This window comes from Miscanthus floridulus, chromosome 5 (genome assembly GCF_019320115.1).
Source record: "Miscanthus floridulus cultivar M001 chromosome 5, ASM1932011v1, whole genome shotgun sequence".
Classification (NCBI taxonomy): domain Eukaryota; kingdom Viridiplantae; phylum Streptophyta; class Magnoliopsida; order Poales; family Poaceae; genus Miscanthus; species Miscanthus floridulus.
This window is the reverse complement of record NC_089584.1, coordinates 114,619,475-114,637,117: the sequence shown is the minus strand read 5'-3', so window position 1 is coordinate 114,637,117 and position 17,643 is coordinate 114,619,475. Positions and strand designations below refer to the sequence as shown.

Genomic DNA, 17,643 nt, shown 5'->3' with positions numbered 1-17,643 from the left:
GTCCCCCACTGCTGCGCTCCGCCAACTCCGGACACTTTAGTGCCAGAGCCGCCCCCTGCCTAGGAACCCATCACTGATGACAGTATTCCAGGACAATCAGCAAGCGATGGAAGACGCCACTCCGGCCTCGTCGTCGTGCCTCGCTCCACGGAGCTAGAGGCCACAGAGCGTGACCTTGGCCTAGCTCTGGTCGCCGTCATTGCCGACACCAGGCCGCAAGTGTCCCTTGCAATGATGCGCGACTATCTTGCAACTTACCTTGGAATTGTTGACGCCACGGTGCGGATTCATGAACCGAAGGACTTCATCATCAGATTCTCACGTCTCTAGGATTTGGAGGCGGTGTTGTACACCAGGGTGCCCAACCCCCCCCCCCCCCCTTCGCCTCATCTGGCACCGGTGGAGGTGGACCTCGCTCGCGTCTGCCAGCTCCTTTCGCTACAGAGTTCTGGTGGGCATGACGCACGTTCCCCTTCACGCTCGCTCTGCTGCGGTGGCACAGACAATTCTAGCCCGGGGGTGCGCCCAGATTGTGCCCGCACCACCGAAGGTGGCCCCAGTGGACGACGACCACGAGTTCTTTGTTGCTGCCTGGTGCCTACACTCGCGGCTCATCTCAGACGAGGAGTCCATCTTCATCCCGGAGCCTGGGGCTCACGTCCCTGGTGATGTGCTCGACCTCCGCGCGGACGAGTCCGTCCTCCATGGCTTTCTGGGGCTACGCTATCGGGTACGCCTTCGCATCATCAAATGCCAAGATTAGAACACGCTGCCAGCCTCTTCGGAGGGGGGCTCGCTGGCGACGACCCGGACGACGACGACTCGGATGACAACAACTTCAACCGACGGCACCTTGGCATGGACTGAGGCGGTGACTATACGCGCGGACCTCGTTTACGTAGGTTCGCTGACGCCAATGATGATGCTCCACGTCTTGGTGGGCGACACGAGACCACCTTCATGCCGCGACAGTGCATCACCGTCGGCTCCGTCAGATGTCCGCTTGTCTCCTTCGAATGGGTTATGGTCGGACCCCGCTCACTGGTCTAGCCCCCCTCACCACAGACGCAACCGTCCCTATCCGCAGCACACACTGCCGGATACTCGGCCGACCAGGAGCCCGTGCCACTCCTGCTAAACCACGCAGAGCACTCTCGGACACCGGCGGCCAATATCTCCTCCAACCCGTTGCTTCAGGACTTCTGTGATGACGCCCATCTCCTCGGCAGTGGCCCTACGGTTGAGCCACAACACGGCTTCTTGGGCTCCCTTTTGGGCTTAGACCTGTCTCTTCTCGAGGCCCCACGGTCGGTGCAGCTGGTGACGCTAGCTGAGATGACCCCTTCCTCACTGCCAGCGGACCTCTGCTTGCTCCCGAACAGGAGCCCCTCTGTATTTCGACCACCTACTTCACCCTCAGTCGTTGATGAAATCTTCGAATTGCAGCTTCAGCAGAACTGGGTTTGCACAGGTGCTGCTTACTCTCCTACGAGAGCACTGGCTGTGGACATGCTCAACGATGCCCTGCATGCCTAGACTCCCCAGCTAGCGGTATGTGCCTCACCTGGGAACCACCAGGGCGATGACACCACCACCCCGTCGACGCCTATGGCCGATGTGCCTGTTGTGCAGCCTGCCACGGTATGCGCCTCACCTGGGAACCACCAGGGTGGTGACACCTCCGCCCCGCTGCTGCCTCTGGCAGATGTGCCTGTTGTGCAGCCTGCCGCACGCACTGCAGCCTCGGTTGCCTCCTTCATCGACTCGTTGAAGCTGCCACTGGAGGAGCCCCTGGTCTGCACCCCACCACGCACCCGGACAGCCAAGAACGTCGACGATGACTGGATTCCACGTCGCAGTGACCGATTGGCTACCAAGTCGGCCTTCCGTGACCCGCAGCCAGAGAAGCAGGCGCGCCGCGTCCTGCTCAACAAATGGGCCGGGCGTCCAAACAATATGGCGACGGGAACGCCGGATGACTCGATTGCATCCCAATTCCACGAAGCTTTCGGTGGGTCCGTCTCTACCTCAAAAAGGGCGGCCTTGCGCGAGATCTTCCCCATGCGCGGCACACGCTGGGCGAGGACCGTGGCGAGGCTGGAGCAATAGCGTGGTTGGCCGAGCACCGCGGTATACGTCGCAACAGCGTTCTACCATGAGTACGAACCACCTGTTAGTCTGGAATGCATGCGGCCTGAACAACCGCGCGCGCCGCAACGTAGTGCATGACGTCGCCGAGCAACAGCGAGCTTCCATCGTTTGTCTTCAGGAAACCAAAGTCGCCAACTTGTCTGCCTCCATGAACGCTGATCTTACTGGAGCCAGTTTTGATTTTGCTTGTTTGCCTGCGATCGGCGTGGCCGGAGGGGCAGTAACCTCCTAGCGTCGAGACCTCTGGAGTGTCTCCAGCTCATGCGTTCGCCGCTTCTCTGTCACTGTGAAGCTGTCACCTGCTGATGGCCACGCTGAACCTTGGTGGGCGTCCTGCGTTTTCACCCGAGAGATCTGGCACCGCCTACTCGCACGTGTCGGGTTCCAGCATCTTTGCCCGAGCGACGAGTCCGTTCTACTCGACTGGTGGCAGCAGGAACGGATGCGGGTTCCCGAGTCCTTCCGGCGGGGATTCGACTTCTTGGTGCTGCTTGTTTCTTGGGTGGTTTGGAAGGAACGCAATAGAAGTACCTTCAACTCCTCCTGTAAGACGCCGACCGAGCTCGTATCTCTTATCCGTCACGAAGCCAACGACTGGATAGCGGCCGGCTTCCGGAGCTTCGCGCCGCTCTTCACGCCTGCCGCCTAGCGGGCTTCCCTTAGCTCTCTGTCGTACAATTAGTCTAGCCAGCACTACGACCTTGCTGCTCCACCGTTCGAGCCGGTGATCTTTGTATGTGTTCTACCCGTCGCGCCTATGGCAACTCGCCAACCGGGCCTTCGGGTTGTGTACCTTGATTCCCACTTCAAGCACGTGCTAAGCACGCTTTCGAAAAAAAAAACATGGGTACGTTCATCCATTAGTCGACCACATTGTCATTAGGACGCACACCATGTGCTAGATGGTTTGTCTCCATCAGATAATATGCTGATTAAACAAATTAACCAAACAACCATGCTCTCGACTCTTTAGAAAAATGTATCCTAGGCACTTATCATGATGTATGCCTATATTTCCAGCTGACGAGGAGTCTTACTTGCTGAATGAGAGCTATTGTGCTTGCCTAAGGTAACCATGATATCTGAAGACCTAAACATGAATGTTATTTTCTAAAGCAATAAAATTTTTAGGCAAAAATACGGTGCACAAGATACTATGTGTCACCTTTTAATTTTGGGGTGTAGTAGATAACTATAGTGTTAGTGTTCTATTCTTTTCCTAGATATGTTGCATGTTCTATGATAACAGATGCATATATGTTCATAAAAGTGACAGACTCCTCATCTTACCAATGCTGAGAAAAAGAAAATATTATTTCTTTCTTTTTTGAAAGGAAGAAAATATCCTTTGTGATGCATTTAACCACTCAAGAAATCAGTGTATATATCGTTCTTGCACAATGGCAACTCTGGAAAAGGTATTTGTTATTGGGGCTACTGTATTTAAGAGTCTCAAATATATGGTGAAAAAAAATACTTTTGAGCGCCTGTTTGATACAAGTGCTAATCACTAGCTAGCTAAAAATTAGTCCAAATTAGCTCTAGTGTATCCAAACAGAAGGACTAATAGGTGAGCTAATTTTTTAGACAAGTCTTCAACTAGTTGTTAGCCAACTAGCTAGCTAATCTTGACTAATTTGAGCTAATTTTTAGCCCAGTAGTAACTAGCCCTAGCTCATCTAATCAGGCCCTGACCTGATCACAACGCAAGCAAACGAACCAATGGAAGAGCAAACAGACGATGCTGAAGAGTGAAGACCTCCCAAATGGTAGCATTGCGGTAGACATTAACAACAATGATATCTGAGTCTGACACAACGGATATTGGTGCCATGCTGTTGTCTCAACGACAGAAAGTGAATGTTTCATGTATCATGCATGTTTGACAGCACTACTGCACTAGTGGCCTAGCGGGGCGTATTGTACAGAATACAGATCTTAAAAGATCGATGGAGCTAGCTACTGAAGCTACGCTATAAACATGTCGAAGAACGATGTCCATTTGGCAGATAGAATAGAAGGATCATCATTTCTTCTTGAAGGTAATAGCGTTCGGCTCTTCCGGGACCGGCGGCATGCGCTGCTTCTCCTCCTCCACTTGCTCGAGCAAAGCCTGCAGCTCAGCCTCCGACAAGCTCTCCAGCCGTTTCTGCAAGGACACAAAATGCAACAGGCCCATGGCGATCAATCTCTCTCTCTCTCTCTCCAGCCGATAAATTCAGAAGCCGCGACGCGCACCTCCATGACTTGCTTCTCGTAGTCCCTGAGCTGATGCGCGTAGGTCATGTCCTTGTTGGCCACCCGGAACATGTAGGTGGAGATCCAGCCCACCGTCATCCCGAGCACCACCAGCAGCTGCACCACGTTCCCGGCCTGCAAGGGGTCGACGCCCAGGAGCTGCACGCGCGTAGCGTTTCCCGGCGAGTAAGCCAACTGCAGATGGAAAACGAGCGAGATTTCTGCAGTAAAAATGGACGCGGCGGCGGCGGCGGCGGCGGCGGCGGCGGCGCCTCACCTCGAGCCCGTACTTGAGGCCGACGCCGAAGGCGGTGACGCCGAGGCCGATCAGCAGCACGTCTTTCCTCGTGTACCCGAACGGCGCCTGCAACGGAACGCGACCGAACCCCGCTCGGTCAATTCTCGGCGTGTTTTGTGTTGTGCGGCGTGCGCGCGGGTGTTTTCATCAGTTTCAGGAGTGTTTCGGGGATATCAGGGGGGGCGTGGATTACCTTCTCTTGTTTCGGGGATTGGGAGTCATCCGTGCTGCTCTCCGAGATGCTGCTCCGTGCCGCAAAGCGCCGCCTCTGCCTCACCGATCTGAGCAGGCCGTTCGGGGGTGGCAGCAGCACGATTTTGGCTTAGGGGACAGAGCAGAAAGAGCAGGACTGGATTCGAATCAAATCAGCTTAATAAGATGATGAGAAAACTAAAGTGCAGCAGTGGCACGTACTGGAAGAATGGCCAGGATGCAGGGAGGCTATCCTGGCTGAGCGGACGGCGCCGCCAGGGGCGAGCGCAGCTGCCGCAGGGGAGACTGAAGCCACGGGAGCGGCCACCGCTGCCGGAGCCATGCTTGACGCGCGCTACTCCCTCCCGCTCGGCCGCACGCCACTCCCCGTGCCGAGGAGCTTTATCTTATCCTGGACGCGCTGACGAGAGGACGCTGCCGAGCCGCGCGGGCGCACGTCCTCCTGGGCTAGAGTCCAGTGAGCTCCAAAATATCGCGGGCGCTCGCGTCGTGTGGTGTGGATAAGGCGTTCGTGCCGCGGGAACACCAGTTGCTCGGCTCGCCTTTTTGCCCCCAAAATGGCCTCGTCCGTCTTCTCCCCGCTCTTCACCTCGCTCCGGCTGCCCGTACCCACCGTCATATCGCGCTGTACTTCTCCGCTGCAGGGCGCGCCGTCGACGGTCCACGACGCCGTCCCTCGCCCGCCGCCTCTTGTGACGGTCGCTAGCCACAGGAGGGAGTTGGTGCTAGGCTCGGCGCTGAGCGCGGTGCTGTCGAGGGCGCCGCTGCCGCCGGCCCAGGCGCGTGAGGTCGAGGTCGGCACGTACCTGCCGCCGGCGCCGGCCAACCCGGGCTTCGTCTTCTTCCGCGCCACCCCCAAGGACACCCCCGCGCTCCGCGCCGGTGAGGTCTCGGTCCTTGCCATAATTTCTCTATAAGCATGTTGTTGTGGCATCAGTCAGTGCATCATTTCATTCGTGCCAATCTCAGGCAATGTGGAGCCGTACGAGTTCATCCTGCCGCCGACCTGGAAGCAGACGCGCGTGGCCAACATCCTGTCCGGGAACTACTGCCAGCCCAAGTGCGCCGAGCCGTGGGTGGAGGTGAAGTTCGAGGACGAGAAGCAGGGCAAGGTGCAGGTGGTGGCGTCGCCGCTCATCCGCCTCACCAACAAGCCCAACGCCACGATCGAGGACATCGGCAGCCCCGAGAGGCTGATCGCCTCGCTGGGGCCTTTCGTCACCGGCAACACCTTCGACTCCGACGAGCTCGTCGACACCAACGTCGAGAACGTCGACGGCCAGACTGTAATAATTGACCTCGATCGCTCCTCCCCTTGCTTGTTGTAGTGAAATCTTCCTCGGGCTATTTACAAAGCGGCGAGCTGCTCATGCGGATCACGGTTCCTCCTGTCATGCAGTACTACAGCTACGTGCTGGAGACTCCATTGGCGCTGACGGGTTCGCACAACCTGGCCAAGGCCACCGCCAAGGGGAACACGGTGGTGCTGTTCGTCGCGAGCGCCAACGACAAGCAGTGGCCGGCGTCGCAGAAGGTTCTGAAAGCCATAGTGGACTCGTTTCAAGTATGAGTGGTTTGGGTGATGAGTTACGTTGTTGGCAACATCCCTTTTTTGAGTTGAGTTGCTTTATGAAGCTCTAAAGTACGAGGGAGTATATATAAATCTGATAAAGGCAAAACACTGCTTTTTTGAGGCTTGAGTGACGGTTTCTGTTCATAGTTTGTCGAAGACGAGACGTCAGATGTACACAGAGAGGAACTGATCATTTTCAGTAAGAAATGCAGGTTACTATCTTGTAAGTCAGTAAATGCGATTCTTTATCTACACTGCACTTCACTTGTACAAGAAGAAAATGGCTAAATATGTAATCAATTATATCAAACACCACAAAAATTATATCCGGGCGCCTCATTAGAAATGTCCTACCAAGACCATGATTGAAATGTGCAAAGCAACGGCAAGTGTGCAACGCAGGTTTTCTTCCAGAAAAGTTGCTTGCGTTTCAAATTTGGCGACCCTCTCTACCAAGAAAAAATATAGACTCTCAGGCATACTCTTTGACTTGTTCGCGACAAAGCGATCCAATGAAAACTAAAGTCACAGAAGTTGAATTTCTTCTTTAAATTAGAATCTTAAGGTCCCGTTTAGTACAACTTCACTTTACTTCACCGAAGAAGCTGTTTTTTTAGCCTCACGAACAGAAGGCAGAGCTGGAGCTTGCGATGTTAAGGCCCGTTTGGCATAACTTAACTCTAAAGTAAAGCTATGTAAGGACCGTGACGCCTAAGAGAGGGGGTGAATTAGATAACTTAAAATCTATTTCTAAATTATGGCCTCTAATTTTAATCTCAGCAAAACCTATGCAATTAAATAAACTATCTAAATGTGCAACTACGGCTTTACTAATGTGTTGCTATCTCTATGGCAAAATGAGTTATACAACCTAAGTTCCAATACTATCAACTAGCCTATGAACAAAGCTAGAAAAGGTAAAGCACACAACCGAGATTGCAATAAAAATGCGGAAGTTAAAGATGAGAGATGCAAACTCCCGTCGATAACTCCGGTATTTTTACCGAGGTATCGAGAAGCACGTAAGCTTCCCCTAGTCCTTGTTGGAGCCCCTCGCAAGAAAGCCCACACAAGGCCACACCACAAGCGTGGTTAGTGTGGTCTCGCAAGACTTACAAGTCCCGCCGAGTACAACAATAACGCGCAAGCACCGAGTGTCAAGCACATATGAGTGTGGTCTAACTAGCCCAATCACTTCGCAAAGCATCGACACTAATCATCAAGTGATTCATAAGCACTATGCTTGTAGAAAGCACTGGAGTGGAGCCTCAACTCTCTTGCTATGTTTCTCAACTCCCACACACCAAAGAAGCTGTTTTTTCAGCTTCACGAACAGCTCCAAGGTAGAGCTGGAGCTTGCAATGTTAAGGCCCGTTTGGCATAACTTCACTCCACCAGCTTCACTGACAACTCTAAAGTAAAGCTATGGAAGGACCGTGACACCTAAGAGAGGGGGTGAATTAGACAACTTAAAATCTACTTCTAAACTATGGCCTCTAATTTCAATCTCAGCAAAACATATGCAATTAAATAAACTATCTAAATGTGCAACTACGGCTTTACTAATGTGTTGCTATCTCTATGGCAAAATGAGTTATACAACCTAAGTTCCAATACTATCAACTAGCCTCTAAACTAAGCTAGAAAAGGTAAAGCACACAACTGAGATTGCAATTAAAATGCGGAAGTTAAAGATGAGAGATCCAAACTCCCATCAATAACTTCGATATTTTTACCGAGGTATCAAGAAGCACGCAAGCTTTCCCTGGTCCTTGTTGGAGGCCCTTGCAAGGCAGCCCACGCAAGGCCACACCACAAGCGCGGTTAGTGTGGTCTCGCAAGACTTACAAGTCCCGCCGAGTACAACAATGGCGCGCAAGCACGAGTGTCAAGCATATATGAGCGTGGTCTAACTAGCCCAATCACTTTGCCTACACTAATCACCAAGTGATTCATAAGCACTATGCTTGTAGAAGCACTAGAGTGGAGCCTTAACTCTCTTGCTATGTTTCTCAACTCCCACATACCTCATTTGGTTGGTTTGAGGTCCTATTTATAGCCCCAAATGGAGAAGTAGTCGTTGGAGCCTCAAAAGGGTCGCGTCTGATCGTTCCGAAGACGAAGAAGAAGATGGCAGGTTTTGGCGACTGTGGCAGCGCCCTCTCTCTCCGACTCTCCCTCTCTTCTTTTCCAACTCTGCCGGGCTTAGAAGAAAAGGACTTAGGAGAGGAAGGTCGGCCAGGTAGTGGGCACGACGGTGCTAGGGGTTCGCTGTAGCTCTATGGCCATTAAGCTCCGGCAAAACCCTAGCATGTCGTGGCGGGCGGTGGATAGCAAAGGGGGCAAGGACGAGGACGAGAACAAGGATGAGGGCGCGGCTCCCCACACGGGGGTGGGGCATGAGAAAGGTGCGGATGGGATGGGACGTGACAAGGCAGGCGTGGGTGGGGCGGGAAGGTTGATCCTTGGACTAAAGTTTAACCCTTGTCACATCGAATATTCGGATGCTAATTAGAAGGACTAAACATAAACTAATTATAAAACTAATTACAGAAGCCCTGGGATAATTCACGAGACGAATCTATTAAGCCTAATTAATTCATCATTAGCAAATGTTTACTGTAGCATCATGTTGTTAAATCATAAACTAATTAGGCTTAATAAATTCATCTCGTAAATTAGCCTCTATCTGTGCAATTAGTTTTGTAATTAGTCTATGTTAATTTCTAATTAGCATCAAACATACGATGCAACATGGCTAAGCTTGAGCCTAGCAGTATCAAACGGGCTCAGTCACCTACCGCGATAGTACCCTTATTTTATAATTATGCGTTATCGTGATGCACTGCACTACCGGTCAAAACCGCTCGATTTTAATAGAAATGGAGCCGTCGAAGGCGTTTTCTCGAGCTCCTCCCGTCCTCCGCCTCCGCCCTCCGCTAGAAGCGCCGGAGCCGGAAGGACGCCTAGACTCTAGAGGAAAGTCTGAGTGATGAAAATGGCTACTACTCCACGTTCGCTGTTGTACTAGTACTCCACCGATCTCGCTCTGCAGTCTGCGCGTAGAAATATAATGGCCACAGCTGCGGCAGCTCGGCACGTGGTCGCAGTGCCATACCCCGGCCGTGGTCACATCAACCCCATGCTCGTCGTGTGCCACCTGCTCGCCGCCGCGGACGCCGCCATCAGCGTCACCGTCGTCGTCACGGAGGAGTGGCACGCGCTGCTGGCCGCCGCGGGGGTGCCCGACGCGCTCCCCGACCGCGTCCGCCTCGCCACCATCCCCAACGTCATCCCCTTCGAGCGGAACCGCGGCGCCGACTTCGCAGGCTTCGTCGAGGCCGTGCTGGTCAAGATGGGGGAGCCCGTCGAGCGGCTGCTGGACCGCCTGATGCTGGAGCGGAAGCCGGACGCCATCGTGGCCGACACCTTCCTGACTTGGGGCGTGGCGGCCGGAGCGGCGCGGGGCATACCGGTGTGCTCGCTGTGGACGCAGCCGGCCACGTTCTTCTTGGCGCTCTGGCACCTGGACCGATGGCCGGCGGCGGATGGTGATCAAGGGGAAGAAGGTATTGGCTACTTCTCCTTCTTTTTGCATACGACTGAATGGTGGATTAAGATCTGAGCATGGGGAGTTTGATTGTCCAAACGCAGGAAAAATAAGATCTAGTTATAGGGCAGGGTCAGAGGGGACTAGCAGAGAGCCATTTCTGTTTTTATTTGCTTATTTGAGTCATCCAAGGCAATCACTTAAAAGTTCTCTGTAGTCTGATACTGTATGTCTAGTCTGCGTTCATGATCCGAAGATTTTTTTCCCCCTTTATGAAAAAAAAAAACTTGTTCTTTGACCATTAGTCCGAGTCAGAAACTTGAGAAAGATACCTAAAGATTCATGAGTTGCCATGCAATCATGATCTTGAAGGTCCATATATATGAATGTCTATGAGAAAACATCACCCGCTTCCAAGAACTTTGACGCAAAAAATTGTTGAATACTGCTGTGTCTAGGAAAATGTCTAGTTGAATCATTTTCTGTTGAAAGGTTCATAAAACCAAAATTAACCAAAGTTAGAGATCAGTGAAGACAACTACCGCCTTCATGAATGATTGCTGAAAATGGCACGTCTTATTTGATCTGAAAGCCTCAGAATGCTATTAGCAAGCATATCCAAATGTCAGTGTCTGGGCATAATATGCGTACATGCTCAAAAATTCAGTTAGTCATAGAGCTCCTCATTTCAGGGAGGCGTGCAACGATTACTCAATTAGATTGTTTTCCACTGTCATTCAATAAACCATATCCGTTTCGTCACTAACACATTCGATGCATAGGGAAACCAAAGCATTTTCAGTTAACTCTGAAACTTTATTTAGTTTTCCATTTTTATCTCTACAATCTAAGATTCCAAACCCATGAACCATGATTCTAGGACAAAACCATGTCCTTCATTTTCCATCTCCTGAATAAGGTAGTCACGGATGCTGAATTCAGAGTGGCAGAATCACTTGCCAATCAATGAAAAGTATGAACGAGTTAGCCCAGAAAATTCTACTTGTCCCACTAAGCACTAATGAATATCTTTACTCTTTGCTGATAACATAATTTCCAATTTGCATGCATTCAGAGCGCCCAACTTGTTCTGAAGTCTTTTGGTTTAAGTATTCTAGCCACTTCCAGTGGTAATATGTTTGCATATGTACTTTTAGTTACTTGGATCAGTAGTTATAGATACGAGCATCTGACCTCCTATGAACTGCAGGCCTAAGCTGCAAGTCCTTGGATCAATATTTCCCATTCCCAGCCCTCTCGTCAGTAAAATGTTCTGATATCAAGATCTTCCGCTCCATGGTGCTGCCAATGAAACGATGCGCACAAGTGTTCTCCAACGTGCGCAAGGCACAGTGTGTCCTCTTCACCTCCTTCTATGAGCTTGAAACCGGTGCCATCAATGGAACAAGGCAAGTTGTTCCTTGCCCCATATATACAGTTGGTCCTTCAATTCCATATATGCCACTGAAGGGTGATTCAGACAAGCTTCACCATGAGAGCTACTTTGATTGGCTGGATGCCCAACCAAGAAACTCGGTATTGTACGTATCATTTGGCAGCTATGTTTCGATGCCTTCGTCTCAGTTGGAAGAGGTTGCCTTGGGGCTGCATGAAAGCACAGTTAGGTTCTTCTGGGTGGCCCGGGACAGTGCTACCACCACCACCCTCCAGCAGATCTCTGGTGACAAGGGTTTGGTGGTGCCATGGTGTGACCAGCTGAAGGTCCTGTGCCACCCCTCCATCGGTGGCTTCCTGAGCCATTGTGGATGGAACTCAACCCTGGAGGCAGTGTTCGCTGGAGTGCCTATGCTTGCTTTTCCCGTTTTTTGGGATCAGTTGGTGATTGGTCATCTCGTTGCCGATGAATGGAAGATTGGCATCAACTTGAGGGAACAGAGAAGGGAGGATGGTGTTGTCAGAAGGGCCGCAATCTCTGATGCTGTAACAAAGCTTATGGATTTGAGTGATGGTGATAGCCTAGAGATGAGAAGAAGAGCCGCAGAATTGAGAGAGGCTTCACAAGGCGCAATTCAGGAAGGTGGATCTTCACGTTGTTCTTTGAACAATTTCATTAGAGATATCATCGAAGGAAGACTGAATGTTGCAGAAACTTCGTGAAGGTTTTTGCTTAAATTTGTGGAGTCAGGGGACAGAAATGATCTCGTAGGCAAAAACATTGTGCTCCTGCAAGTCAGGTATGGGGCTCCTCTCATGTTCACGCATATTCACCCCACCCGCAACAATTATACAAGGTGCGGTTTGAAATCATGATTGCCACACGCCTATATTCTGGAGCTGAAAACAGAAGACTTGATGATGTCTGTAGCAAAGATGGGGGGCAGCAGTAGTCATGTCACGAGCATTCTGTGCCTGGGAAAACTTGTGCAGTTAGCTCGTGTTTAGTTCCCACCCTAAAATTTTAAAAAAGTGCTACAGTAGCCATCACATCGAATCTTGCGATACATGCATGGAGCATTAGATGTAGACGAAAATAAACTAATTACACAGTTTGGTTGGAAATTACGAGACGAACGTTTTGAGCCTAATTAGTTTATGATTGAACACTATTTACCAAATAAAAACGAAAGTGCTACCGTAGCCAAATTCCCAACTTTCACCCAACTAAACACGCGCTTATGCTTCATAATACTACTACTATTGTGGAATAATGAAGACTTGAGGAGCTTTGTATCGTACCGGCCCCTTTTTTTATATTTATGTAATTGAATCTGTCCCTACTTTAGGTTCAGTCGAATCAGATTCTCAACGTCTTTTTTTTGTTATTATTCCTAATATATAGGAAAGGTCCTCCTAGAAGAAACATTTTATCTTCTCATCAATTTAATTGGGATCCAGCGGTCAAGATGCCTTTTACCTCCAAGATTTTTTTTTTGAAACATCATGATAAAATCCAGAAGAAAAATACGAGCATTAGTTAAGAACTTAGATATATAGTCTAACCGAATGTCTACCCCTAGAGAGATGTTGCACTTGCACAATACACTCAGCGTATCATCTTCGATCAGCCATTAGCATAAACAAGCACGTATAAAAATATGAACTTAATTAGAAATGACATAAACTTTCTTAACTCTTGCGTTAATCGTCTATCACATGAATGAGATCAAAACATTTCTTAACATGCCTCTTGTGGATGCTTTAAGGTTTAACAGAAGGATTTCGTGAGGCTGGACGCCTGGACCTAGGTCACATGTGATTGGTGCTCTCTCTTTCTTTTTTTTAAAAAAAAAAGATTGTTGATCAATGCTCTCTAGATCCATCCCGAGGGCGCGTGTGGCCGGTGCGACTGCAATGCACAATTGTTAAACTTTACTTGGATTTGAAATATTTACAAATTTTATAAAAGCAAAATATTGTCCAAATATTTGGTGTCAAAACATGGGTTAAAATCACATGGTATAAAGAAAATTAGTGACAAATTCATACGAGAAAACTAGTCTTTTTTTAAGCTGAATTGAACCTTTTAACTTATCTAAATGGAACAAGAGTAGACTCTGGCTCCCTTTTGAAAAGGGCATTATGAGCGCTTGGACGTCCAGAGCCGCTCCAAAATATTGGACGCCTCCGGTTCACTGCACACAAAAGAAGCCCACGCCGTCTGTTTTCTCACGCTCCACCGTGTGGACCCCACGCTGCGTACCCGCCTACCATCACGCCCGCACGGCGACCCACAGTGGCGCCCCAGCAAGTGCAGCAGGCGGCCGCGACAGGTGTATTCCATTGCAACATGTGCAACACCCGATCTACTTTTACAACATCCAGATAAAACACTTGCAAAATACGTTCAAAACAACTGAAACATTTGCAACATACGTCTAAAACACTTGCAAAAACATAAAAAAAACCTAAAACACGTGTGTAGCCATTGCAAATATATATAAACATCCATATAAAATATTTGCAACATACATATGAAAACACCTGAAATACTTGCATATGTATGCAACATCCAGATGTACTTTTGCAACATCCAAATAAAACAACATCCGTCTGAAACAGATGAAACATTTTAAACATACACTTTAAATACCGTATATAGCTAGGGGCGGATCCAACGGTGGGGGGGGGGGCTCCAGCCTCCCTACCCATACCGGAGCAGTGGAACCCACCCATGAATTTTTAAGCAAAGTTCTATAGTGTAGGGGGCTGGGACTTAAAATCGGGTATCAGTGTTGTTCAGCCCCCTAAAATATATTCTGGATCCGCCGCTGTATATAGCCATTGCAGAATGTGCAACATCCTAATCTACTTTTACAACATCTATATAAAATACTTGTAACATGCCTATAAAACCACTAAAACACTTAAAATATAAGTTTACAATATGCGTTTTCAGCACAATATCACCTAGCTGCTCGAAGAAACGGAGGCAAAGCTCGATGCCAGCGCGGAGTGGAGGTGCAGCGAGTGGGCGGGTGCAGTACCCGCGACGAGCGACCCTGTACCGGAGAAGGCCGAGCAGGAGGGTGCTATGCCCGCGACGTCGCGCCCCAGCACTGGAGAAAGACCGCAGGGAGAGGAAGGGATTGGGCATCGCCGGGCGCGCGATAAGCGGGAGCCAGCGGTGCGGACTGGAAACGCGGCGTCCGGTTATCGTTTTAAAAAGGGAAAATGGTGTTCTTACCCTTATGCAGGAGTCCAATTGTGATTTTGCCCTTGTTTTTTCAACTTTGTGATTTTGCCCTTGCTATTTTGAATTGAATCGTCCGTTTGCCCCTGGTTTGGATGCCGTCAGATGGTCATAGAATAAATGAATTAAAAAAATTCAAAATCTGAAAAAAAAAAACAAAGGCAAAAAGACCAAATTGCCCCTTATCCATGTATTCAGCCTCCTTAAGGAAACTGTGCTTTCTCACGGGACCGGGGCGTCGGGGCATCCGGCGGCGGCGTTGGCAGCGCACGGCGCACGGTGCGGCAACGGCTCTCGGCGGCGGGTCCCGCGCCGCCGCGGCGGTGCTGCTGAACAAGCTGGTCCTCACGTCGTCCGACTCCGCCTCCGCGCTCGTCACCGCCGCCACGGCCGCTGGGCTCCCGCAACGAGGCCGCGGCGTCCGACTGCCCTGTCGCCGACTGCTGCGCCGCGCCGCTGGCCCGTGTCGCCGACGCCGTCGCCGCGCTGTCGTGCGAGGCCACGCGCGGGGACGCCGCCGCGGCCTTCGACGTGCCGGCCTCCGGCGACGGGCTCTCCTCCAAGGATGAGGCCGACGTCGCCGCCGACATCAAGGTCCTCGTCTTCGGCTCCAAGCTTGTCGGCGCTGCCGCCGGGGGCGCCCCCGCCGCCGCCACGTTCGCCAAGGTGCCCGCCCTGAACGGGATCTTCTGCCAGGCGGTGCGGGCGCTGCACGCCTTAGTACGCATCGAGCTCAACGCGCCCGTGAAATTGGGGAAGAGGGACGCCGGTGAAACCGGTGAGGGAAAGGAGGAGGCACTGGTGATGCTGGCCACGCAGCTCTCTAGAGCTGTGCAGGCACTGTGCAAGCTGAGCGTCGCCCGGGCAAGGCTCTGTGCGGAGAGCATTGCTGATGCCGAGCTTCGAGTGAAGCTTACTGGTGGCGTTAGCGTGGATGATTTGAAGGGGATGCTTGACAAGGTTTTGATTGATTCAGATGTTGTGTCGGTCTTGAAGGGGGTGTACAACCACTTGCTCAAGTTCAGGGACTTTCTTGCCTGGGAAGCAGCTGTGGCCATGGCAGTAATTGGAGCAGACAGTTCAATTGAGAAGCCACAAGCTGCTGCTGAGAATGAAGCAGCCAGTTCAACTGAGAAGCCACAGGCTGGTGGGGACAAAGCAAAGGGTGACAAGAAGAGCAAGAAGAAGAAAACTTTGGGGAAGGAGATTGTTGAGAGCAATGAAGTCAGGAGATTGCCTAAAATTCCAAAGGTGAGAATCATACTATTCGCGGGAAAGAGCAAATGGCGATAAGGGAGCGAGCATTTTCAATTATAACTAGTGTATTCAAGATGCATGGTGCTACTGCACTTGATACACCAGTATTTGAGCTGAGAGAAACCCTTATGGGCAAGTATGGTGAAGACTCAAAGTTGATATATGACCTGGCTGATCTGGTATTGTTTCAGTGTCCTCTCACATTTTAGCTTGGTGAACAGGTGTTACTTGGCAGAAAATTCATATTCGTGCTTTGATTTGTCATGTACTTGTTTTTTATTCTATAGATTATGCAGAAGGCTAATGATATCATTGCCAGTATATGGGGCACTTAGCCTATTCATTTGTTGCAGTGTTTTCCTTAGATGGTGCCCGTTGGAAGTTTTGACGGAGTTGAGAAAGGAGGGCAGCAAGTTTATGAATAATGAAGGGTCTGTTGCTGCACTGAATGAGCTAGAGATATTATTCAAGGCTCTGGATAAAGCAAATGCAATAGACAAGATAGTTTTTGATTTAAGTTTGGCCAGGGGCCTTGATTACTACACCGGTGTCATATATGAAGCCGTTTTCAAGGGTGCGGTTCAGGTTAGAAATAATTACTTATCACTGCACATTGATGTTCAAGTTAATTCTTTAGTACTCTGGATTTTCTTAAAGCATAGTGTTATTATTCATCAACTCAATACATAGTTTAAAAAAAACTATCTATTGGCAATTGATGTATTCAACATTTGATATGTCTTTTTACTATTTGTGATCGCATACGCAGTTACGCACACCCTTTATCTAACTTTCACAGAGCTGAAGACCATTTTAGTTGATTCCTGTACTAATCATATTTGGCAACAGGTTGGCTCCATCGCTGCTGGTGGTCGGTATGACAACCTCGTGGGTATGTTTAGCGGAAAGCAAATCCCTGCTGTTGGTGTGAGCCTTGGAATTGAAAGAGTCTTTGCAATCATGGAGCAACAGGAGAAAGAAAGAAAGCGCTCTATTATTTTAGAGGGAGGCAAGCTAGTTTGTTTGGTCTCTAGGTGGTCCTTGAATAAGATGGATGTAGATCTGTAGCTTTTGTGGACATGTGATATGGTGTAGACCCGTAACTTTTGTGGATATATTTTTTTTCATAACTTTTGTGGACATGCTGTAGGGTAGACTTTAAAATGCTGTGGTTCTTCATGATTTTTCTTATGTGTTTTATATGTGCTTCATATTGTTGTCATGATGCTAGCAAAATATAGCAAAGGTGCTGCTAAAATTTTGAATATTTATCAATATTAAATCAGAGTTCAAATAATTGCAATAAGGCATACAATAAAAAAGTCTAATTCCAAATCAGGGTAAAATCACAATTATGCATAACAAACAGGGGCAAAATCACATGGGCATTTATGTCCTTTTGTACAAAGTTTAACACCGTTAGGGGTGGATGACGGAGCAGGGGCAAACTGGTGTTTCGTGAATGACACAGTAGGGGTAAATTCACAAAGTCAAAAAAATAGGGGCAAAATCACAATTTCTATACAAAACAAGGGTACAAACGCAAGAGCCCCTTTTAAAAAAGCAGGGCAACATAACGAAGCTAAATAAATAAAGATAATATTGCAAATAGACTTTCAATTTGAGATAAGAACACAAGAGTCCTTAAATTAAAAGGACAACTCATAACATTATAATTTCACCATTTTTTTGTATATAAATAATGATATAAC

General features: G+C 49.4%; 3 protein-coding genes and 1 pseudogene across 3 annotated transcripts; 3 read left to right on the top strand and 1 right to left on the bottom strand.

Annotated features, from left to right (window-relative positions):
* Positions 1 to 3,970: 3,970 nt before the first annotated feature.
* Positions 3,971 to 5,355, bottom strand: LOC136453143 (uncharacterized). Its single transcript, XM_066453717.1, has 5 exons — positions 5,102 to 5,355; positions 4,881 to 5,008; positions 4,667 to 4,753; positions 4,390 to 4,548; positions 3,971 to 4,300 (listed from the first exon to the last, which is right to left on the bottom strand). Exons 1-5 carry the CDS (start codon positions 5,220 to 5,222, stop codon positions 4,178 to 4,180), a joined length of 618 nt encoding a protein of 205 aa, XP_066309814.1. The 5' UTR covers positions 5,223 to 5,355; the 3' UTR covers positions 3,971 to 4,177.
* On the top strand, positions 5,323 to 6,692 carry LOC136453142 (psbP domain-containing protein 6, chloroplastic-like). The gene is made up of 3 exons (XM_066453716.1): positions 5,323 to 5,782; positions 5,870 to 6,186; positions 6,300 to 6,692. The coding sequence occupies exons 1-3, from the start codon at positions 5,458 to 5,460 to the stop codon at positions 6,468 to 6,470; spliced, it is 813 nt and encodes a 270-aa protein (XP_066309813.1). The 5' UTR covers positions 5,323 to 5,457; the 3' UTR covers positions 6,471 to 6,692.
* A 2,714-nt stretch (positions 6,693 to 9,406) lies between these two features.
* LOC136453141 (UDP-glycosyltransferase 87A1-like) lies at positions 9,407 to 12,702 on the top strand. The gene is made up of 2 exons (XM_066453715.1): positions 9,407 to 10,042; positions 11,234 to 12,702. Exons 1-2 carry the CDS (start codon positions 9,547 to 9,549, stop codon positions 12,139 to 12,141), a joined length of 1,404 nt encoding a protein of 467 aa, XP_066309812.1. The 5' UTR covers positions 9,407 to 9,546; the 3' UTR covers positions 12,142 to 12,702.
* A 2,160-nt stretch (positions 12,703 to 14,862) lies between these two features.
* LOC136455160 (histidine--tRNA ligase, cytoplasmic-like) lies at positions 14,863 to 16,410 on the top strand (annotated as a pseudogene).
* The last annotated feature ends 1,233 nt before the right edge of the window (positions 16,411 to 17,643 follow it).

Bases quoted from the DNA above. Each gene is read 5' to 3' on its own strand.
- LOC136453142 (XM_066453716.1), top strand. From the start codon at position 5,458: ATGGCCTCGTCCGTCTTCTCCCCGCTCTTCACCTCGCTCCGGCTGCCC. The intron at 5,783-5,869 runs GTGAGGTCTCGG...TGCCAATCTCAG, and splicing joins CACCCCCGCGCTCCGCGCCG to GCAATGTGGAGCCGTACGAG. The intron at 6,187-6,299 runs GTAATAATTGAC...CCTGTCATGCAG, and splicing joins AGAACGTCGACGGCCAGACT to TACTACAGCTACGTGCTGGA.
- LOC136453143 (XM_066453717.1), bottom strand. From the start codon at position 5,222: ATGGCTCCGGCAGCGGTGGCCGCTCCCGTGGCTTCAGTCTCCCCTGCG. The intron at 5,009-5,101 runs GTACGTGCCACT...CTGTCCCCTAAG, and splicing joins GCATCCTGGCCATTCTTCCA to CCAAAATCGTGCTGCTGCCA. The intron at 4,301-4,389 runs GTGCGCGTCGCG...GTGTCCTTGCAG, and splicing joins ACGAGAAGCAAGTCATGGAG to AAACGGCTGGAGAGCTTGTC.
- LOC136453141 (XM_066453715.1), top strand. From the start codon at position 9,547: ATGGCCACAGCTGCGGCAGCTCGGCACGTGGTCGCAGTGCCATACCCC. The intron at 10,043-11,233 runs GTATTGGCTACT...TATGAACTGCAG, and splicing joins TGGTGATCAAGGGGAAGAAG to GCCTAAGCTGCAAGTCCTTG.